The 22764-nt window shown below is 27.1% G+C and overlaps 4 protein-coding genes across 6 annotated transcripts; all 4 read left to right on the top strand.

The window, feature by feature from the left end:
- Positions 1-114: 114 nt before the first annotated feature.
- On the top strand, positions 115-2432 carry LOC105144346 (uncharacterized). Its single transcript, XM_011053203.2, has 3 exons — positions 115-256; positions 923-1557; positions 2196-2432. Exons 1-3 carry the CDS (start codon positions 220-222, stop codon positions 2409-2411), a joined length of 888 nt encoding a protein of 295 aa, XP_011051505.1. The 5' UTR covers positions 115-219; the 3' UTR covers positions 2412-2432.
- Positions 2433-3188: 756 nt separating this feature from the next.
- On the top strand, positions 3189-12202 carry LOC105144347 (uncharacterized). 2 transcript variants are annotated; one of them, XR_015546762.1, is made up of 6 exons: positions 3189-3293; positions 3779-4398; positions 5677-8125; positions 8628-8900; positions 9788-10122; positions 11595-12202. XR_015546762.1 is itself a non-coding variant. In XM_011053204.2 (3 exons), the coding sequence occupies exons 1-3, from the start codon at positions 3257-3259 to the stop codon at positions 5875-5877; spliced, it is 858 nt and encodes a 285-aa protein (XP_011051506.1). In that variant the 5' UTR covers positions 3189-3256; the 3' UTR covers positions 5878-8597. The 2 variants fall into 2 exon arrangements, 1 of the variants encoding a protein (XP_011051506.1); XM_011053204.2 differs by lacking the exons at positions 8628-8900; positions 9788-10122; positions 11595-12202 and having other exon boundaries at positions 5677-8597.
- Positions 12203-14788: 2586 nt separating this feature from the next.
- Usp30 (ubiquitin specific protease 30) lies at positions 14789-18903 on the top strand. Its single transcript, XM_011053161.2, has 6 exons — positions 14789-15210; positions 15893-16048; positions 16276-16439; positions 16542-16958; positions 17197-17535; positions 17679-18903. The coding sequence occupies exons 1-6, from the start codon at positions 15111-15113 to the stop codon at positions 17928-17930; spliced, it is 1428 nt and encodes a 475-aa protein (XP_011051463.1). The 5' UTR covers positions 14789-15110; the 3' UTR covers positions 17931-18903.
- A 144-nt stretch (positions 18904-19047) lies between these two features.
- MED18 (mediator complex subunit 18) lies at positions 19048-21840 on the top strand. 2 transcript variants are annotated; one of them, XM_011053163.2, is made up of 3 exons: positions 19048-19433; positions 19754-20030; positions 20167-21840. In XM_011053163.2, the coding sequence occupies exons 2-3, from the start codon at positions 19825-19827 to the stop codon at positions 20621-20623; spliced, it is 663 nt and encodes a 220-aa protein (XP_011051465.1). In that variant the 5' UTR covers positions 19048-19433; positions 19754-19824; the 3' UTR covers positions 20624-21840. The 2 variants fall into 2 exon arrangements, with proteins under 2 accessions (XP_011051465.1, XP_011051464.1); XM_011053162.2 differs by having other exon boundaries at positions 20164-21840.
- The last annotated feature ends 924 nt before the right edge of the window (positions 21841-22764 follow it).

Raw genomic sequence — 22764 nt, 5'->3', positions numbered from 1 at the left:
GTTGTACATATTTTTACAATAGATTTTAAATATTGTTTAAATTCAGAACATTGTTTATGTTATGAAGAATGAAAAACATTCAAATCATATTACATCTACAATAACAAGAGAAAATAAAATAATTTAAATGAAAGTTAAATAGTGAGCATGTTCTAATGTAAAGAAGTTCGTAAGCGAAAGAAGAGTAATACTGGATAACAAATATTGGAATTGTTTAAAATGCTAGTAAATGCAATTTTGATTCCGTACTTTTTAGGTAAGTTCAAAAGTACACACACACAAATGTTTACATCCAATTTCACATATTCAATATCATATTTATCAACTTATACGTAACATTTTTCAACAAATGCAATCATTATATTTTTTGTTGTAATAATACGACAATATATAGATTTAAATTAAAGAATTATATATAACAAATGTAAAATTAAATAAAAGAAATTATTAAGTCCATCTTTTTTTTTGAAAAACAATCTACTTCTATCGAAAACATAAATATTTAAAGATTATACATTTCGCAGGTTTCCTCCGTGTCCATATCCATTCTTGGAATACCAACGTTTCATGAATCTTGCAATCCACTTCACCAGGGCGCCCTGATGAAATAGACTGCAAAGTTCATGAAACGTTGGCATTCCAAGAATGGATCTGGAAACGCGTAATCTTTATAGAAAGCATCCGTGGAAACCTCAAGAATGTTACATAAATATTTAAATTATTTGTCTACATGTAATGTTTACATACATGTTTGATATAAGTATATGTGATTTATATATTTTTTTGTAGAAGAAATTAAAATTCTACAACTAATCAAAAAGTATAGATAAGATATAATCATAAATTTTAAGTTACAAAAATTAATTTCTGTAACAATAGATTATGATCTTTTGACATTTAACTACTTCTTCTGTTTATTTAGGGATCTTCACAAATGTTTCAAAGGAATCAGATTTTGATCCAGAATACTTGTTTGAGATGAACAAAGTTACTGTAAAGTACAATCCGTATGTCAGATCTACGAATTTATCTTCTCGAATAACATGCCATCCCTTTCAAACAAACAGTCTCCGCTGTTTCATACATAATATTACTCATGTGACTTCGCTAAATCGAACTTCGGATATAAATAATCGAGTCGAAATCGGACAATGGTTCGAGATGAAATTCTTTGAGTATAGTCCAGAAATACAGAATATACTGGTCACAGAAAAAGTACCTACGAAATTTATCAAAAGCTTTATGAAAGATATTATTCACCAATTTAATATAGGTCAAATAGCTGATATAAGACATGTAAAGGATGCTGAAGGATTCAGAAAAAGTAGTTACGTAGGTCTGCAAAAAACACCAATAGGCAAATGTTTAACTAAGTGTATTATGAAATTAAGAAAATATAAGAAAGATACAAATGAGGGACTAGATCCTAATTTTCAAATTAGATTGTTAGATAGTCATTTTGATCAAAAAGATATACATGTACACATTAAGAAGAATCGGAATCGTGATTGCATTTATTCAATGCCTTATGCCGATTTTTTAAACAAAGGGGAAGTGGTATGTACACATATATTTTCAATTAATATATACGTATATATATATATATATATATATATAAATATTCATTTAATATATGATATTCGTCATTAATTCTTTCTTGTTCTTATTAAATACAAAAAATTAATCGTTATACCTCAATTTTAATAATTTTCTATAAATAACGCTTTAACTTTTTCATCAATTTAATTAACTTTTAATTACAAAATTTATATATATACGTCTTACTATAATATATAATGTTTTCCTTTGGGAAAAGTAGTACAACACTGATACATATTGAATGCAATTAAATAATTTATAATTTTTCAATGTTAATAAATAATATAATTACATATTTTTTATTGTCGAGATAATCACGTAATCTTAAAAGGATTAAATTATTCATTTCCACTGAAAATATGTAAATCGATTTGCATCAGTGTTGCATTAAATGACTTTCTCAGAAAAAATATCTATAAGATTAAGAATCTTGTACTTATGAAAAAGTGCAATACAGCACATCAATGGCAAAATTATATATGAATATTTATTATATTTGAATGAAATTACATTTTTACTAGAAAATTAGCATTGCCATATTAATAACAATTTCGTAATTTCTCCTTTATGTAATTCCTTCTATGATAATTTTGCAGACATCATATTTCCAAGTAATAGAAGTGATCGAAAATAAATTACGAATGTATACTGAAATAAGTGGGTACCAAAGTAAAAAGGCATGGTCAGAAGAGTCAACAGATACTGAAGGAATATTTTTCTTTTCGCAAACAATGGATATGCAGTTAATTAATATAATATCTCAAAAAACAATATCATTTAAGGATTATAATGCAACCGAATTTGATTATTAAATTCAAAAACGTATATTCTATATCTGTATATAGTAATTTTTTGTCTGTGTTTATGTCGAATCTTATATTTGTAGAATTTTCTGATACTAGTTAGTTAATTAAATTTTATATAAACTCTTTACATAAAATTATTAAAGACTTTTGATAAAATTATGACTTTTTTCTTGGCCTCGTTATCCTCACAAATTGTGTTATTTTTCATAATATCTATTATATAAAAAAGATATCATTAAAAAATATTTAAAGATATATCTTCATTACAATTTTAAATGTAAAGTAAAGTCATATAATGTTTATATAAATGAATATGTCTGAATAATTTAAAATCTTTTATTGAAAAAATTTTGATTGCTATATTTGCATAACAATTTCGACTCCTCTACTTAACTTATTTATTGTATAATAAATTTTTGTAATAAAATAATAAAAGTATTTAAAGATATATCTTTATTACAATTTTAAATAAATTCTACTTTCTGTAATATGATATCTTTGTGTGCATTGTATTATACATTTGATATTTTAATGATATTAATATGTAAAATTTAGTGTTAATATATATTTCTTTTTATAGAAATCCAACAGAAATTTGCATATATTTCATTATCAGAAACGCGCTGATAGGAAGGCATTGCACACATTTTTACAATAAGCTGAAAATATCATTGTCAGAATATGTCTACTATAAAGAAAAATGTTCAAATCATATTACGTTTATAAACAAGAGAAAACAAAATAATATTGTTTATAAAAAGGTTAAATAATGAGCATGTTCTGATGTAAAGAAGTTCATAAGTGAAAGTAGAGTAATACTGAACGGATGTTGGAATTGGACATAATTCACAATGCTAGCAAATGCTACTTTGATTCCATTCTTTCTGGGTAAGTTAAAAAGTATACATACAACTGTTCGCATTTCCAATTTCACATGTTCAATATCATATTTATAAATTTGTATGTAACATTTTTCAACAAACACAATCATTATATTTTTTGTTACAATAATACAACAGTATCTAAATTTAAATTAAAGTGTTTTATATAACAAATGTAAAATTAAATAAAAAAAACTATTAAGTCAATTTGTGACATTTCGAAGAACTATCTATCGAAAACATGTCTTTAGAAAACATGAATATTTAAATTATTTGCCTACATATACTGTTTATATACATGTTTTATATAAATATGTGTGAGATTATATATTTTTTGTACAAGAAATTAAAATTTTACAACTAATCTAAGTATAGATAATCATAAATATTAAATTACGAAGATTAATTTCTGTAACAATAGATGATGATATTGATATTTAACTATTTAAATTTTATATTTAATTATTTAATTCTTTTGTTTATTTTATTTAGGAATCTTCACAAATGTTTCAAATTTTGATCCGGAATATGTGTTTGAGATGAACAAAGTTACTATAACGTACAAACCACAAATCGAAACTGCGGGATTTTCTTCTTCAATAACATGTCATCCCTTTCAAATGGACAATCTCCGCTGTTTCGTGCATGATATTAAGCACGTGATTTCGACAGATCAAATTTCGGAGAAAAGTAATCGAATCAAAGTCGGACAATGGTTCGAGATGAAATTCACGGATACTCGAGGAATACAGGATGTACTGATCATAGAAAAAAGGCCTAAAAAATTAATCAAAAACTTTATGAAAGATATTATTCATCAATTTAATATAGGTCCAGTAGGTGATATAGAAAATGTAAACAATACTCACGAATTCAAAAAGTATGATCTCATGGGCGAGGAAAAGACACCAATAGGCAAATGTATATCCACGTATCTTACGCAAATAGGAAAATATAAAATGGATGGACATAAAGAAACAAATTCCAGTTTTCAAATTGGATTGTTAAAGGACCGCTTTGACCAAAAAGATTTATACGTATACATTAAGAAGTATAGGAACAATTGCATTTATTCATCACATTTTGCTCATTTTTTAGGCAAAGGGAAAGTGGTGTGTACTCACATACGTATTCATTCAATATATTATATTCGATTCTATCTTATTCTTATTAAATACAAAAAAATTAATTGTTCCGCGTCAGTTTTAATAATTTTCTATGAATAATAACTTTAACTTTTCCAAAAATTTAATTAATTTTTAACTACAAATTATATGTACATTTATATGTACGTCTGACTATAATATATAGCGTTTTCTACTAATACAACACTGATACATATTGAATGCAATTAAATGCAAATCAATTCATAATTTTCCAATGTTAATAAATAAAATAAAGTACAATAACATAAGAAGGTCAAAGAGCCAGTTTTTTTTTCTTCTTGACATTTCGTTATTTGACATCGTGAAAGTTAGATGCTTGTTACCTTTGCAAATTTGCTTAAAATAATTTATAGAATAAAAAAGACTATTATATTGTACCATGAAATGGAACCATACCATAAAATCTACCTGCGTTTCTTTCTTTTTTTATCAATGGACTTTTAACACATTTACTGATATCATTGACAAGAATTTTCTTATGACCACATTAATTCTTGATAAAAATGACTCGCAACGTACTACACAGAATAAAAAATTTGATATTAAAGATTTATAATAATATTGTAAGACCATATGCATATTTTTGATTTAGAACGAAGTTTATATTTTAAGACTACATTGAAAATGACTCGATTGGAGTCGAAACGTTTATTAATTGTAATTGTTTTGTATGAATTTGCTTATTTAAATTAAAATTTTTGTATACATTACTGGCTCTTTGCCCTTCTTGTGTACTACTTTGTTTTATACGTACAGAGCCTTATTAATACTTTTTAAATTAATAAATAATTTAATTACATATTTTTCGTTGTAATCTCATAATCTTAAAAGGATTAAATTATTCATTACCACTGAAAATATGTTGTAAATCGCCCTGCACTTAGTTGCACTAGTATTGCATTAATTTTCTCAGTGGAAAATGCCTATAAAGAAATCTTGTATTTATGAAAAAGTACAATACTAAGCAGCGTTCAGAATTATCATCTAGGTGCATCCAGATGTTCTTTTATTCTTGTTTAATATTTAGAAACAACAAGGATAAAATGACATCTGCATTCAGACAACGATTCTGAACGCAACTCTTCACATCAGTAGTAAAATTATATAAATGTTTATTACATTCGAATCAAATTATTTTTTTACTAGAAAATTGGAATTGCTATATTTATTTAATAACAATTTCGACTCCTATGTATGTAATTCTTTCTATAATAAATCTTGCAGACATCATATCTCCATACAATAACAGTGAGACAAAATAAATTACAAATGTATACCTCATTGAATGGATATCGGCCAATTTATTCAGGAGGTATTGCAGAAACATTTTACTTTTCGCAAATAACAGATATACAACTGATTAATATAATACCTCAAAAAACAATATCATTTAAGGATTATAATGCAATCAAATTTGATTATTAAATCAAAATTCAAAAACGTATCATATATATATATATATTGTATATATTGTATAATTTTTTGTTTATCTGAGTTTATGTCTAATATTATGTCCCACATTTGTAGAATTTTCTAATATTATAGATAGTTAATTAAATTGTAAACTTTTTACATAAATATTATTAAATAGCTTTTGATAAGATTATGACTATTTTCTTGGTTTCGTTATCCCTACAACAAATTGTGTTATTTTTCATAGTATCTCTTATATGAAAAATATATCATTAAAAAATATTTAAAGATATATCTTTATTACAATTTTAAATATAAAGTAAATTCTACTTTTTGTAAAATGATATTTTTTATGTATGCATATTTTAATGACATCAATATATAAAATCTCCTATTATTAAAATGTTTCTTTATATATACAAAATCTAATAGAAATTTGCATATACGAATATAATTACAGAAACGCCCTGATAGAAAAGACATTACACATATTTTTATATAATTTAATAAGCTGTAAATATCATTGCCAGAATATTATTTATAAAGTTTGAAAAATTATAAAGACTGAAAAACATTCAAATCATGATTCATAACAACAAAAGAATCTAAAATGAAAACGATATCTTTTATAGAAAGATTAAATAATGAAAGCATGTTGAATTTATAAAAATCAAATATTTTACATCTCATTCTTTATAAAATATAAACTACATCTACAAGCATAAATTCATATAAAGATTTTTTTAAATATACATATTAAATGAAACTGTTAAAATGTATGCGTAATGTTGTCTAATGGTATATATAAAATAAAAATTTAATTTATTTTCTTTTTTATATTTTATATTGTTGGCTTGAATCGGTGGACCGCAGAAAATCAATTTGGCTCGGTCCGCATGTGACTCGACGAATTGAAAGTTACACATCACTGATCTAATTATATAAAATATGCACATATCTGTCAAATCTTTTTATAATTGTAAAATTTGCTATTGGATAATTGATCAATTTTGAAAAACTATGCAAAAATATTATTAAATAGCATTTGATAAAATTATAATTTTATTCTTAGCCTTGTTGATCCTATGATAATATCTGTCATGATATCTAATATAAGTAAATACTAACTCCTTTTACATAGCATCATATTCAGAATGAATTGAATTTGTCCACTAAAAATGATGTTACTTGTTCTAGTTGTAACATTTAGAATTGATATATTGTCGATATATTGTAATTCTATTAAGCAATAATTTGTTATAGTAACAAAAGTTCATTATGATTAGAGTTTTTTTAGTAATTATGATAATAAACTATAATATCTATTACTTTATTACAAAAAGAAAATTTCATCAAGCCCATTTTGCTTTAATGTAATTGATTTATTTCAATTTTCATGAATGGTTGTATCGAATAAATCGAATTATAATCGTGTTATTTATATGTCAATTATAATAATTATTTTGAAAAAACATAAAAATACTCATTTATATTTTAAAATAAAAGAATTAGAAATAAATAATTTAATGCAATGAATGAAAAAAAAAACGAAAAAATTTAGTAAGATTTTGAGTAATAATTTAGATTAAATAGGTACATGTATATGGATGAGTTCACATAAACATTTTTATTTTTAAATTAAATACATATTAATTACATTACATTAAATACACCAATTACTATAATAATTAATATAATTACTATAAAATAATTACTATAAAAATATTTATATAAGTAACTAATTTAATGATCAAAATATATTATAGATTGTAATTCTAAATTCTTTAAAAATATAAATTTATATTTTATTTTTATATGTAAAATAAATTTATACTTTTTATAAAAGATATATCTTTTGAGTACACATTTTAATGAGATATCATAATGAGATAACATAATATTTTTTCTCTTTTATACAAAATATATAAAATTTAATATAATAGAAAAATTGCACATAAAATTTTATTGTCAGGTATGTTAGAATAAGGAAGACATGACACACAGCATATTTTTACAATAAGCTATAAATGTTATTATTAGAACCTTATTTACATTATGGAGATTGAAAAAGGCTCGAATCATATTACATCCATAACAACAAAAGAGGTCAAAACGATACCATTTTTATAAAGATTAAATAATGAGTACGTTCTAATATAAAGAAGTTTATAAGTGAAAAAGGATAATACTAAACGGATATTGGAAGTGCATTACTGCTTCATAATGCTAGTGAATGTTACCTTGATCCCGTTCTTTCTGGGTAAGTTAGAAAGTACAACTGTTCAACTATTCAATATCATACATATTTACATATTCAATATCATATTTATCAACTTATTGTACGTTACATTTCTCAACACATCCAATTATTAGGCTTTCTAAATAGCAATTCTAAATTTAAATTAGAAAAACACTTACATAAAATGTACATTTATATAAAAATACTGTAAAATTAAATAAAAGAAAATATTAAGTCCAAAGCATTTTTATAACACTTTTCAAAGATTTTGTTATCTGCTCATATCACAAATATGCCTTTTTCTCTCGGAGTATGCGGATATTTGAACCAATTACTTGCACACCATGTCTGTACGATGCTTTATGTATTACTTTATGTATTATTACATATTTTTTTTAGGAGAAATTAAAATGCTATTGCTAAAAATATGGATATAATCATAAATTTTGAAAGATAAATTATTACGAAAATTAATGTCTGTAACAATAGATGCTGTATCTAATTTTTGTTTATGTATTATTAGGTATCGTCGCAAATGTTTCAGAAGATTCGTATTTTAATCCAGAATATTTATACAAGATGAATAAAATCAAGATAGAATACGGAGTGTACGACGATATAACAAAATTAAACTCTACAATAGCATGTCATCCCATTCAAATGAAAATTCTGCGCTGTTACTTGTATGATATCACGTCGAATTATTTGGACGAAAAGTTTATATTGAGCAATCTCCAAGGAAAGTGGTTTGAGATGGAATTCAATAATCGTGGTGTACTGAATGCATCCAAACCTAGTAAAAATTTTTTATAGAAATTTTTTATGAATATACAGGGTGTTTCGTAAGTTTTTGCTAAGCGCTTTTGTGTAGATAGAGTGAACTAAACTGAGTCAAAAAGTCTTCTACAATTTTGCAATTTTCGCAATAGTTAACAAGATATTAATTACTAAAAATTATCGAATATGTCTTCAATTTGGTCTTCAATAATTTTTTACTCAAATACCTACTATCAATTTTACAGAAAAACTGTAAGAGACAAAAATCATTTATATCTCTCGCTGTTTTAATCCGCCTTATACAAAAGTAGTTGGCAAAAACTTACGAGACATCCTGTCACACATAAACATGTGTGTGTATAAATATTCATAAACATATATAATATATTATGCATTAATATATTGTATATAATATATTATGTAACATATTATGTATGAGATGGGTCCATACATGTTTATACATTTTTCTTTCATTTATAAAATTATTATTATTATTTTTAATATACTAAAAATAATAATAATAATGAAAAAACGTAATAAATAATTAAAAGAAAAACTTTCGCATTGTTTATTTTAGGAAAAATCAAGTTTGGAGAAATGTAAAAGAATTGCTATACATATATAATTGTATGTAAAATTATACATAGTTATGTATGAACAAATTTTTTTGCATTTTTCCAAATTTTGTGATTTTTTTTTAAAACAAACAATGCGACAATTGTCCCATTAACTATTTTTGATGTTTTTCTCAATATTATTATTATTTTTAAAAAGAAATTTCACAAAAGAAAGAAAGATGTATGGACATATTTCATGTATAATTATACATGTTTATGAATATTTATGTTTAGGTATGTTTATACATATTTATATAAATACATGCATGACAAATTTTTTATTGGGTAGAATCCAACGTTCCCAAGAACTCTAGAAATTTTATTCGAGATATTGTTTCTCAATTTAACATAAATATTAATATAAAGATTCATGGATTCGAGGAAGATAGGTATTTGGGTATCATGAACGAAAATACACTAATAGGTATTTGCACAACTACATACAATACAGCTATAATATATAGAGAGAAGAATGCAAATGAACAAATGGATTCCAATTTTCAAATTAGATTGTTAAAGAATCACTTCTTTGACCAAAAAGATTTACACGTACACATTGTGAAAAATAGGCAGAATTGCACTTATTCATCAGATTTTGTCAACTTTTTGAAAGATGGAAAAGTGGTGAGTACATATTTATTTTTCTATACTTTATAGATTTTATCAGTTTTATCGATTTTATTTTATTTTTATTCTATTAGATACAAAAAAATAATTATTGCGCCTAAGTTTTAGTAATTTTTTATAAGTAATTCTTTCAACAATTTTATTAATTATTTAACTGTTAAATTTATACAAGGTGTCGCAAAATACGCGGCTTAAATATTATAGCAAGAAAGTTTTAAAAAAAATAAAATTAAGTAAAAAAAGTTATCTATAAATTTTTATTCTATAACCGGTATACTTAAATATAAGAGTTTTAATTACAAACTATATTTAAACATCCATCTATTCATGAATCACATGCGATTCCAGATAGCAAGTTGCTTAAATCACTCACAATATTAAGCGACCCACATTATTAGCGACTGCTAATTTTGCCTATTAGATTGTCGATTTTTGTTGCCACCAAAGATTACAACCAATTTGATGGCAATACTCAGACAGTTCCCTCTTACAAATAAATTGTGGCAATTTTTATGGCAACTGACGAGAAACTTGTGTCAAGCACAACTATTTTCTTTCTTATAATCAGGAATTTGACCATCTGAGTATAATTAATGAGTGCGCACTTTAAAACAGCGTTCATACACACACGCACACACACATTATATATACATATGTATATACATATATGTATATATATATATATATAAAATACAATAAAGTGCTCGTCTAATCTGTAATTTATAGTGTGTAGTTGTGTACTAAAACCGTTATATTTAAAAAATTGCTTAAAATAAAAATTTACAAATAATTCAAACGAACGAATAAAATAATAATCTTAATTTTCTGATATAAAAAATATAATTATTGGGTCATCTAAAAAGTATCCGCGGTTTTTTGTCACTAGATGTGTGTTGATGGTCATATATCTAGTGACAAAGTACCGCGGATACTTTTTAGATGGCCCAATATAATAAGTTTAGCTGTTGGGAATTAGCGCTGTATTATGTGCGCGATAAATTTCAATATTATTAAATTGTATCTAAACATATATATGAATTATTAATTAAATATAAGAGATACAATTTAATAATATTGAAATTTATCGCGCACATAATACAACGTTAATTCCCAAGAGTTTAAACTTATTATAATTACATTTTTTATTATAATTACAAATAACATTTTATTTAATTTTTGAAGAATTTATTCTTGCTATAATAAAATTTATTACCTTTTTCTTGCTATAATAATATAAGTCATGAATCAAAACATGTATATCAAACTCTGTATAAATTTATCCAACTAAGATTGAAAATCTTATAAACAAAAACGCAATTTAGTGCAATAGCAAAATAATATGATATATAAATCTTTATTGTATCTAAATGATATAACAATATAATTTTTTACTGAAAAAATTAACGTTTGCTTTATTTGATTTCAACTTCTTTACTCAAACTCAATTTTTTCAATAATAAATTTTGCAGACAACATATGATCATATAATAAAATTGATCGATAATAAACTAAAATTTATTACCACATTGGAAATGCGATTATTTTATTCAAGAAACTCTATGGGAAGACCCAAATTTAAAGAAACAACGGAATTAAACCTGATTGATATCAGAGCTCGAAAATAATACAATATAATAATAATTATGATGGACTCTACTGAGCATGAAATCAAATTATCCGAAAACATACATACTTTAATGATAAATATAAATTTTTTATTAACTATTTACAAATCTCCTTGTATCTGTAGAATTTGCTGATATTTTCATAAAGATATTATTAAATAACATTTGAAAAAGATTTTCTTCATGGCTTTGTTGATCCTGTAATATTTTGTAATATTTATTATATTGATATAATATTAAATAAATTATAGTCCTAATCCAGACAGAAGTTATAAAAATATTATAAGAACCTCATCGTGACCTTGTTTGTCACTTATAAATTCACTTATAATAAAAAATAAATTAAAATAAAGTCATGATGACATCTTATAATATTATATGACTATGTTCTCTATCTGGAAAACAATTTTATTTATTTAATAGCTTCTTCAATAAAAGATGGATTTTTTTCTGCTAATCCTTTCAATAAAAGTACGTTACATTTTGTACGTCCATTTGCATTGACTGTAAAAATTGGACACATAATAAATAGTGATCATATAATTGCGACTTGTGATAAATTAATATTATATTTACGTAAAATTTCTAATAAAAAGCATTTTAAATTAAAAAAATTCATTTTTGAATATAATTCATATTAAACTTATTCATAACAGATTACCAAAAATAAGAATCAATATCAGCGTTGCAAATCAACGTTGTTCTTTAATATAGTAGTTCTCTAATTTTACGTAATTGCAATTCTGTAGTAATAAGTGGATCAATGTACGCTATTCCTAATAGAACATACAAGAATACAATTTTCAAGTTAAGAAAAAAATATAAATAGTTTCAAAATAACAAAACGTCGGCAATGATTGCAATCAAACGATATTATTGTAAATAAATTATTGATTATAATATATTATATATGTATACTGCGTATTTTTTGTGAATAAATAAAACAAAAATGTGAATTATCGCGTGCAACAAATCCAGATATTAAATAGAAAAAATTGGGAAAAATATAAATGTAAGTAATTTGCTAATAAAATATAAGTAAGTGTAAAATGTCATAAAATGCAAATAATAATTTTGTGAAATAGAATATAATGTGATAAATTAAAATAACAAGAAGTTTGAAACAGTAATATTTACAATTTTATCAGTATTGTACCATTATCTACACTGTTAAAAATGTCATGAAATTTAATTTACATAAATTAAATTAAATTTTATGACATTAAATTGAATTTAATGAAATCAAAGCCTTAAACGGTCTAGCTAGATCTTAAATGCTTGTATGATCTTGTGTGAATTTATATATTACGTATGTAGTCCCCAGAAACGCACCGAAATGATTTTTCGATCTTTGAAAAAGCTAACTCTACTAAACTAATAATATCACGAATTAAATTGACTAGCAATTTAACTCGTGATATTACATTACATGTATTACATGAGTTGTATCCGAAATCATTATCGTTATCACAGTTACCACAGAACAAATCAACGGGCCACATTTTTTTACGTAAATAACTAGTTAAAGAACCATATCCTTCACGCTCAATAATCTTTGAAATATATTTATATGGTTTACTTCTGTACAAATCAAGTATTGAAGGCAAACCCCATATTACATGTAGCTGTAAAAGACAATTTTATTTTTATATGCATTTCAGTATACGCAGCTTTTTTAGAATATGTGTGTCTAAGTTACATACTTGGCTGATAGCGCTGATGGATTTAATTTTATACATTTTTTTAAAAGCGACTGTATCAAAAGAAATGCCGCCTTTAAATTTGCTAAAGTCATCCAGTTATTTAAGGAAGGCAGCCAGTTACTTAATATACGACCAAAGCAGGTTACGACATACATTTCCAATGTATCTAGCAGTAATCTCGCCTATAAACAGATGTACGTATCATGTTACGAATTAACTATATTTAATAAGAAATCAATATTGTTCATCGCAATTTTAACACATAATAACTACCTGTATAGCTAGCATCATTCTGTGAGCGCTATAATGGCTCTCTGAATTTGTGCAGCTCTTCGTACAACTTATCATCATCTACATCATCTATATAATGTTATTAAATTGCTCCAAAGAAACTAACTGAGTGGATGACCAGTTTGAGCAATAAAAATGTTCTTTTCTATTTTTGTCAATAGACAAAAAACAAACAACTGAAACTCTATGTGAATATGGAACATTAAAAAACCGCAAGTTTTAACAACAACATTACCATAAGGATTTATATATCCCTTTGTATGATCTCTCGCTCCCGCGTGATGGCATCTTTTTTCATCAAAGGTTTAATAAAAAATTGAACAAAACGATCGAGAATTCCAACTGTTTCTCTGGAATGTCAAAGTAAAATCTTGTATGCTCGCAATCCATTGCCCCATACCATCATGGTGATTGGTAAATTCAATAAAATTCGTTTTCCTTAAAATACAATAATATTGTAACATTTAAAATTACAAAAATTGTAACAAAATTACAAAAATATTAATAGTTAATAGGAGAGCAAACTGAATATATTCAATTAAAATAAAATTCATGAATATTTATCGCAATGATAATTAAAATATAATTTAGCTATATAATACGTATCTTTTCAAGAAGAATAGAGGCCGTGATACATTAAACAATTGAATGCGAGGAGAATAATCGATTATGATTCATCCATTTCTTATGGTTTTTAAAATCTGTTGTAGGCTTAAATCTGATCTGGGCTCAAACGCTTGTAATCATCATTTTATCGTTCATTAGACGTATAATAAGAATAGAAGTACTGAAAAGCATTAAAAGTGTTCAAATCGATCTAGGACCCTAGTATTAACTCATCCTACGATTGCATTTGCTGCGTTCAGCAGTTGAGTAAACGCTCGCTGTTATTAGTGTATTCTTTTAGATCATCCACTCAGTATTTTAGATCTGGAAGAATACATCAATAGCAGCGAGCGCTCACTCAACTATTGAGTCCGCTGAATGCAACCATTGGCTGCAATTCGTCGTTTCAAATTCGTTGAATGCGATGCGTCCTATTCATTCGTTTATTCGGTTTATTGCGCATTGCGCTGCGCTCGTCAATCAATCATAACCTATAAATTGCTCGTGTTGTCGAATCGAGCGAGTTCGCGCATCCGACAATCGCGATCCGTGCGGAAGAGTTATCTTTCGTGATTTTCCACTAAAACTTGGTCTTGTTAACCACGTGAGTTTCGTTGTTTACGGTGCGCCTCGGGGAAGGCTTAATCGTCGGAAGTATGCCCGAACGAAAGTCAAGGACGAGCTGCATTAGCCGGAACATAGGTTAAAGCGTTCCGTCATAGGGATTGTCGGTGGAAAGTCTTGATCGATTTGGTGCGCGATGGACGTGGAGAAGATTGCAGTGTTTGCCGGAGTGGGTTTCGCCATCGCCGTCGGCCTTTTCGTTCTGTGGGGTCCGTCGCCCAAACCTAGGAAAAAAGGTGACATTCGGGCTACGTTCATCGAACATTTATTAGGGAGACTACGTCCTTTTACCCTTTTATCCTTGTGCTTTATTTTTGTGTAATGAAAGTATAAAGAAAATAATGTAGCCGTTATCAATATCTTTTACTGTTGGAAAAAAAAATATATATAATATATATACAAGTATATTTTTATTATATTATATAGATCAGATACATATAATTTCTTTAGAATGTTTTTGTTAAGTTTCTGTTAAAGATTTATTATTAAAGCACAATTACTGTGATTTTAGTTTTATTTACGCTTGATAATTTTATACATATTTTTCTTTTAATTATTTTATCTCAATCACAAGAAATATTATATACTTAATCATTTGGAGCTGATGATGAATCTATTGAACCCATTCAGTTATAAATTTCTGTCAAAAATATCAAACGATTCAATTTTCTTTATGTTACATTTGCAAATTTGGATCATTATTGTTATAAAATATTTGGTATTTGTTCTTTTTGATTAGAATTATGTCATTTTGATTTCTTGAAATTAATTAATGTTTATTAATTAACATAAATGAGTCACATTAATACTTACAGACTCACGTCAATAATTACGTTACAAATTTTGGCATTAGCTTTAGATTAATAGAAAACAAATTCTCTAGTTTAATTGTGACTTTATTTTTTTATCTGCTTCTAGGTCGAGTTGTTGGGATTAACAATTTGGGATACACATGTTTCCTGAATTCTCTTTTACAAGCATTGGCTGCTTGTCCCTCGTTTATTTTCTGGCTTCAGAAACAACAAGAAAAGAAGGATAGAAACTTTGCTGACACATTGCTTTCTGTTCTCAAAAGTACGGCTGTGATTTGATATTATCTTTATTAGTTGTAGATTTAAAATTGCAACTTTTAGTCCATGAACATTAAATTAATTTCTAAGTTTTAATCATTTTTTTGTTGCTTGAGATCTTTAATCAGTGTTAAAAAATGATAGTATTTTTAAAATTAAGTTTTTGAAATTTTTTTAATTTTCTATGTTCATGCTTTTATATCTTACATTGTACTAATCTATATTTGGTAGAAATTAATGGTTTTGCGGATGACCTATATGGTAATGTGACACCTGTTGAAATCATCTCTTCCGTTGGCTCATTGTGGAATTTTGGACCCGGTTATCAAGATGCTCACGAGCTATTCCATGTGGTTCTCAGTGCGTTAGATGCTGAAATGCAACCTGCTAATAGGGTATTCAATATGTCATTATTGTATGCAACAGAAACTTTCCGTTGCAAAAAAAGATTTTTTAAGACCTTTGTAACTAATTGAAAAGTTTATTCATGATTTCAGAAAGGTTGTTTGTCCGATGCACTGCCACCAAGCCCGGTTATAAATCCAGATGTAAGAGGAACAGGCGATACTTTGAATCTTAGAAGCGCCTCTTGTAATGACATAGCGTCAGTGGAGAATAATTCCGATAATCCGAAGGGCTTTGACAAAAACTGCAACAATCAGATGATGACCTCAACATCGTCCATATCCAGTACATCTCCGAGCACATGCAGGCCCGGTATGATCCTCGCTAGATCTTCAGAGTTGCTATCGCGAAGCATTCAAGGCAATGGCGACTGCACGAGCTTCTTCGGATCATGGAAATCTTTATGCGCCGCCATGTCATTTACTAACATTCCTTCAATGTCAGTGGAGACGCATCCGTTTTCAGGCCTTATCACTAGCCAAGTTCAATGCAGCGACTGTTTCTGGAAGGTATTATCACGAAAGTAATTCAAACAATTTTTTTCGTTATTAATTCCTTTGTTCGAATTTTTTAAATATTATTAATTCATTTACACATCTTTTTAATCCAAATATCAATAATAATATTTTCTTTCCCTCGCTTTCTATTAAAATAATTTCTAGTTTTAATAATCTTAAATTCTAATCTTAATAATGTTAAGTCTTTAATAATACAAAATTTTAATCTTAATTCTCATTTCTTTTTCAGTCTTCAGTACGTTACGATAAGCTTGAGACATTATCATTACCATTACCACCGCTCACTTCATCATTCGTACCACAGCATCATTCTTTAGAATGGTTACTGTCACGTTTCGTAGACAGTGAAATTGTACGCGATGTGCAATGTGATGGATGTTCATCGCGTTGCACCGCCATCAAGACTCTCACCCTCGGCAAACTGCCCAAGTGTTTGTGCTTGCATATTCCGAGGACCACTTGGAGCTCTTCAGGCATGCCAATTAAAAGGGATGATCAGATCACGTTTCCCGAATTTCTGGTGCTAGATCCGTACACTTATACGGAGACAAAAAAGAGAAGCGCGCAGGTGATTTATAAAAAGATTTATAGTAAATTTATCAAAAAAATAAAGAATTTTCTGAAATATTTAATTTACAATCCTATAACTTTCAATCTAAACTTATGATTAGCCAGGCACAGTTCAATTAATTTACTGGAATCTATTTATAGGGTGACGCGAAGTTTCTTGGTAACAATTTCATAACGATACAGGGTAAAAACAAGTATCGGTTGTGCGCGGTAATCGAGCACCGCGGCCCAGTGGACTCCGGCCATTTCGTTTGCTTCAGACGCGGAAATAAAGCGGATCAATGGCTGTACACATCCGACGTCATTGTCGAGAACGTGTCATTGACGCAGGTGCTGCTTGCCAGTCCATACTTACTCTTCTATGAACGCATCAATAGCGTTTATCCTAGCTAGGAAAAAATTTTCGAAGTAATAGGCTATCTATAGGAACGAAATGACGCGTCGATTGATAATCGGACCGCTCTTTTTAGCCATGCTTTCTCTCTTATGCTTTTGGCATTTAAAGTAAAGCAATTATGTATACAATGGAAATTTTGCGGAAAAATAGAATTGCAAGGAATTAAAAACAATTTTAGAAAACACAGCTAGAAAGAACGGAGAGGATTTGCGAAATATAAGAGACTGTCGAATTTTCCATAATAAGTTTAATATCGTTCGATGTTGCGCGATAATACTTTGTTATAACAATAAGGAAATAATATAAGGCTTGATAAATTAAAAATCAAACTAAAAATTCAATTTTGTTATAATATACGACTATGAAACGTGCGTCTCTAAGTGATATTTTATAGCAGCCGTGAAATGTATCGAATATATAATCTAAAATTCCGAAATATTTCATTCGCGACGAATGCGTTAATAATTGCCATTATTGGACGTTGATAAATTTACTGGATTAATAAGTTTTGTGAAATAAAAATTTTTTGCTTCTATAATACATAGTAATAGTAGATTTCTACCAAAAGAGACTGTCAATTTTTATAGATCATTTGATCAATTCATTATTATATCTTTATTTTAACAAGGAACTAAAATCGTGCCAATAACAAATTCGTCGAATTAAATTTATTAGGAGATGAATCGTATTTTTTATTACGTTCGTATCTGAGGCTCTTGGAGCTCTTGCATATTTAGTGCAATTGTTAAAACTATTACTATTGTGTGTGAAAACTGCGAATTTGTTAATTTGTATATATATATATATCGATGAATTTCCTTTCTCTGATTAGCATAAAGGAATATGCGAATTACCAGAACAAATTTACTTTAAGAATGTTAGATACGTAAACATGTAATTTAAATCTTATCTTATAAAAACTTATTAAAGTGGAATAAAATTTAGAACGCGGCATACTTCATTGAAAAATGTAGTAATTTTTTTTCCCAATTTAATTTTTATTAAAATAATAAATTTTATTGGAATAATTTTAGTTAAGACTTTTTCATAAAACATGCTCTCTTAGCCGGAAAGCTAGAGATTCATTTGGAAAAAGTCGGAGAGATGGAAATAAAGGGTTCCGTTTCACATATGACCTATCGTTTTATCCTTCTTTGATATTTGATGAACAACAAAGATAAAATGCTGCATCATGCGTGATGAAGCCAAATGTAGTGACACTGCTATGGCTACTTTATGTGAGCCGTATAGTTTACTTTTTTTTTAAACATCGAATAAGAATTATAAAAAACGAACATAATCTAAATTTACTAAAATAAAAAAGTGTTCTATATCAATTAGAACATTTATGAAGTCACAAAGTGATAGTTTACGCTGAGGTTAGGCGTAATGTAAAGAGAACGAAATATAGAGAACTTTGTCGATCTTTAAGAGAAAAGAATGCACGAAAGGATTAAACTACTTCAACTCCGTGCTACAGATAATATATAAAAACAGAGGTATGTAAAAAATCTTGTTACTTATTTGCTATAACTCAAAAAAAATAAAGTTTTTCAGAAAGTAAATTTGAATGTTTTGAATCATTAAATTGACCTTATTTGAATATAACCTTAATTTTGAAATGTAATTTTAATGTAATAATTAATTATAAAAGAATGAAAGTTCTTTTAAATCTTTAAAATTTTTTTTTGCAAGCAACTAAAAGATTACAACTTTTGAGTTATATTATTATTGTAAATGTTTATAGTAAATGAACACTATGTAGAAGTTTTGTTTGAGAGATATCGAGTAATATATCAATAATTTCCATTTATAACAGGGATTCTTTAGTTTCGTTTACATTATCACGAATAGTTCTGAGACTGTTACTCCTCATTGATATAAGCCAACATGACTACTCCGATCAGTACTGCCATGGATAGCTTAACTGCTGCTCTCAAGTCCAATATTATTCCCAATCAGGAGTATCTATTACAGGGATCAGTGTTGGATACCTCCGTAGAAGTACTGCTGCACAGACTTCGTGGTTTGTGTGACAATGTTGATCATGGACCTGAGGGCTTCTACGACCATGAGATGTGTTTCAGCATCCGTAGGTAAAATCATTTCTTTCATGCCAATGCTATGTTTTTATAGATGTATTTATAAAAACACAGATATATATATGAAAAATGTAATTAAGATCGATTTACATATTGAGTTACAAGTATTTGTTTGACTTCTTTTCAGAAGTACTCCGCAGGAACAACCGCTATTACTGCGAGTGCGACGTACTCTGGACGCGAGCAACGCGGACATGCCATGGCAGTTGAGATACATCGGTCAACCTGAACTAGGTGATAAATCTCGACCAACGATTGTTCGCAGTAGCATCGACATCGCTACAAGTAATACCGTAGTGGAGTTTCTTACCGAGTTGGGCTGCAAACTGGACTTCGAATATGTTACTCGTGGCTATATGTTTCGCAAAGGACGAATGAAGATCACCGTATCAAAGATCTTCAAAGTGAACCAGGGTAAGGTGCCAGAAGGCGTACCGGAAATGATTTCACAGAGTTATTTAGTTGAGCTCAGCGTATTGGCTCCCAGTGGACAGGATGCCATAGCAGAGGACATGAGGATATTTGCAGAACAACTACGACCTTTGGTGCAATTGGAGAAAATAGATTATAAGAGATTAGTTCATTAATTATGAGATTTTTTTATCGCAAAACTCATTCTTATGTAAGGCATTGTGTATAATGCGTCGAATAATATTCATCGGTAGCAATTTTCTAAAAAGATAGAAAAAATTTTTCGTATATTTGAACAAAAAAAGTAAAAAAGGCTATAAACCGCACAAATTTATTGCTAAATTATAGCATAATTATAAATGAGAAGGAAATTTTCAAAATACGTTTTATCCAAAATTTGTAATTTTCAGAAAATGAGAAAGAAAGAAACTATGCAACTTTACAGAAAATAACAATATGTCAATCAGTATATGTGAATTAGTAGATGTGAAATATTAAATAAAATTATTAAATAATTGCTAAAAATATTAAACAAATGCATTTTGTTTATGTTTAGTTAAAAATCATAACATGCACTTCGAAATGTCTACGTTTTTTTCAACATATAAATTAACTATGAAAAAATGCTTTCTGAATATCTAAGAGTAGCTTATAATATGAATCTTTGACTCATTCTGAACATACTGCCACCTCTAACTAAAAAAATGAAATTTTGGACGAAATGCATTTTGAAAGTCTGCTACTCAAATACTTCGAAATCTCTGTATTTACATGCTGAAGAGGACTCCAAAGCGAATCAAAACGTATAATCAATTTGGAATAATGATAATATCATCCATCTCATGAAGTAATAAAAGTTTTAATATTACACCTTACGCCTCTCTAATTGTGTGCTGTATTCTCATCTTGAATTTCTTTGTTTACTTTTAAATAAAGCGACGTATAATATTGACGTTAAAAACATTTATGTAATGTTATGTTTAATAATAAAACATTCTTTTAATAAATATAAGATTACATAAATATTAATTCGCTCTTACTAATTAATTTATTTGCAATTCTTGAATAATATTAATAACAGCCAAAAGTCGCACTGTTTAAACAGTTGTCAAAGAAACATAAGATATCAATGTAACAATTTTAGAATATTATATCTCATTGTATTATATTTTAATATTTATCTCTCGTAACCACCACTTCGATATATAAGATTTTGCTTTGCCTTTTAATTCTTTATTTACAAAGAAAGGCTCTCAGAAGTCGTATTAAAATATTTTTTTATATAATGTATAATTATTGAACTACAAAACAAAAAATGGAGAGTGTTTGTGTGTATATCTTAAAAGTTAATGTATAATGAAAATTTAATAATAAAATAAAATAAGTAAATTAATGTGTAATGGAAGTTTAAAAAATTTTTACAGACAATTCTCTTTCTAACAAAAATTTTAAACATATAAAATTAAGAGAGGCGTCAGATGGCTCAATGATTGGTTCGCGAACTAGCAATCTATAGATCCGGGTTCAATCTCATCCATGCTTCACATACGCAAGAGCAAATTTTCACTCCGAGTCAATTGAAATAGATTAAAAAATGACGGTATGAAATTTATCAATAAAGTTCGGGCGCTGGTTTATTCTTACGTTCACATCAGACATAAATACATCATCGATCACATAATTAATATTTCGATTAATAAATCATTTTCAGTTTAATTGCTTATCATCTTATCCGATAATGATGCATTGATTGTATCCAAACTCAATATTATACAATCTTTTGATTATATTTAAAATAAATATAAAACTTAGCTAATGAAATGGCCGTCAAATAATAGATCAATAAATTTTTTATTTAAATATAAAATGAATTATATTAATTACATCATAAAAACGGCTGTTAAACTAAAAGACTGTATTACATAAATATTGTAAAAACTTATATTTTTATATTATTATTATTGTAACAGTTAAAGAATTACAGTTTTGCAATGTTTATGGAATATTACAACCATATTACTGATATTTTCAGGCATATTGTTAATTTACATTTCTGTAATACCTCTGCAATGTTACATTGCAATCTGTAATATTGCAATGTAACATTGCAGCAATATTGCTTCAAACTTCTGTTCTGTATCATATTGCGACACATTCTGATATACTCTGTCAAATATAGCGTTGAATTTCAAATCGCAAATTAAAAACATACAATCATCTCGCCCAAGCCTTTTAATTAATGATAAATGTATTATTTATGTATTATTCATATGCATTAATTAATTACGTAGAAATAATAATAATAAAAAAAATCCTT

The sequence above is a fragment of the Acromyrmex echinatior genome, chromosome 11, assembly GCF_024713525.1.
Source record: "Acromyrmex echinatior isolate Ae372 chromosome 11, ASM2471352v2, whole genome shotgun sequence".
Taxonomy (NCBI): Eukaryota; Metazoa; Arthropoda; class Insecta; order Hymenoptera; family Formicidae; genus Acromyrmex; species Acromyrmex echinatior.
The sequence above is the reverse complement of the archived record's forward strand: the minus strand, read 5'-3'. Positions and strand labels throughout refer to the sequence as shown.

Bases quoted from the DNA above. Each gene is read 5' to 3' on its own strand.
- Usp30 (XM_011053161.2), top strand. From the start codon at position 15,111: ATGGACGTGGAGAAGATTGCAGTGTTTGCCGGAGTGGGTTTCGCCATC. The intron at 16,440-16,541 runs GTATTCAATATG...TCATGATTTCAG, and splicing joins AAATGCAACCTGCTAATAGG to AAAGGTTGTTTGTCCGATGC. The intron at 16,959-17,196 runs GTATTATCACGA...TTTCTTTTTCAG, and splicing joins GCAGCGACTGTTTCTGGAAG to TCTTCAGTACGTTACGATAA.
- MED18 (XM_011053162.2), top strand. From the start codon at position 19,825: ATGACTACTCCGATCAGTACTGCCATGGATAGCTTAACTGCTGCTCTC. The intron at 20,031-20,163 runs GTAAAATCATTT...ACTTCTTTTCAG, and splicing joins ATGTGTTTCAGCATCCGTAG to AAGTACTCCGCAGGAACAAC.
- LOC105144346 (XM_011053203.2), top strand. From the start codon at position 220: ATGCTAGTAAATGCAATTTTGATTCCGTACTTTTTAG. The intron at 257-922 runs GTAAGTTCAAAA...CTGTTTATTTAG, and splicing joins TTTGATTCCGTACTTTTTAG to GGATCTTCACAAATGTTTCA. The intron at 1,558-2,195 runs GTATGTACACAT...ATAATTTTGCAG, and splicing joins TTTTAAACAAAGGGGAAGTG to ACATCATATTTCCAAGTAAT.
- LOC105144347 (XM_011053204.2), top strand. From the start codon at position 3,257: ATGCTAGCAAATGCTACTTTGATTCCATTCTTTCTGG. The intron at 3,294-3,778 runs GTAAGTTAAAAA...TATTTTATTTAG, and splicing joins TTTGATTCCATTCTTTCTGG to GAATCTTCACAAATGTTTCA. The intron at 4,399-5,676 runs GTGTGTACTCAC...TAAATCTTGCAG, and splicing joins TTTTAGGCAAAGGGAAAGTG to ACATCATATCTCCATACAAT.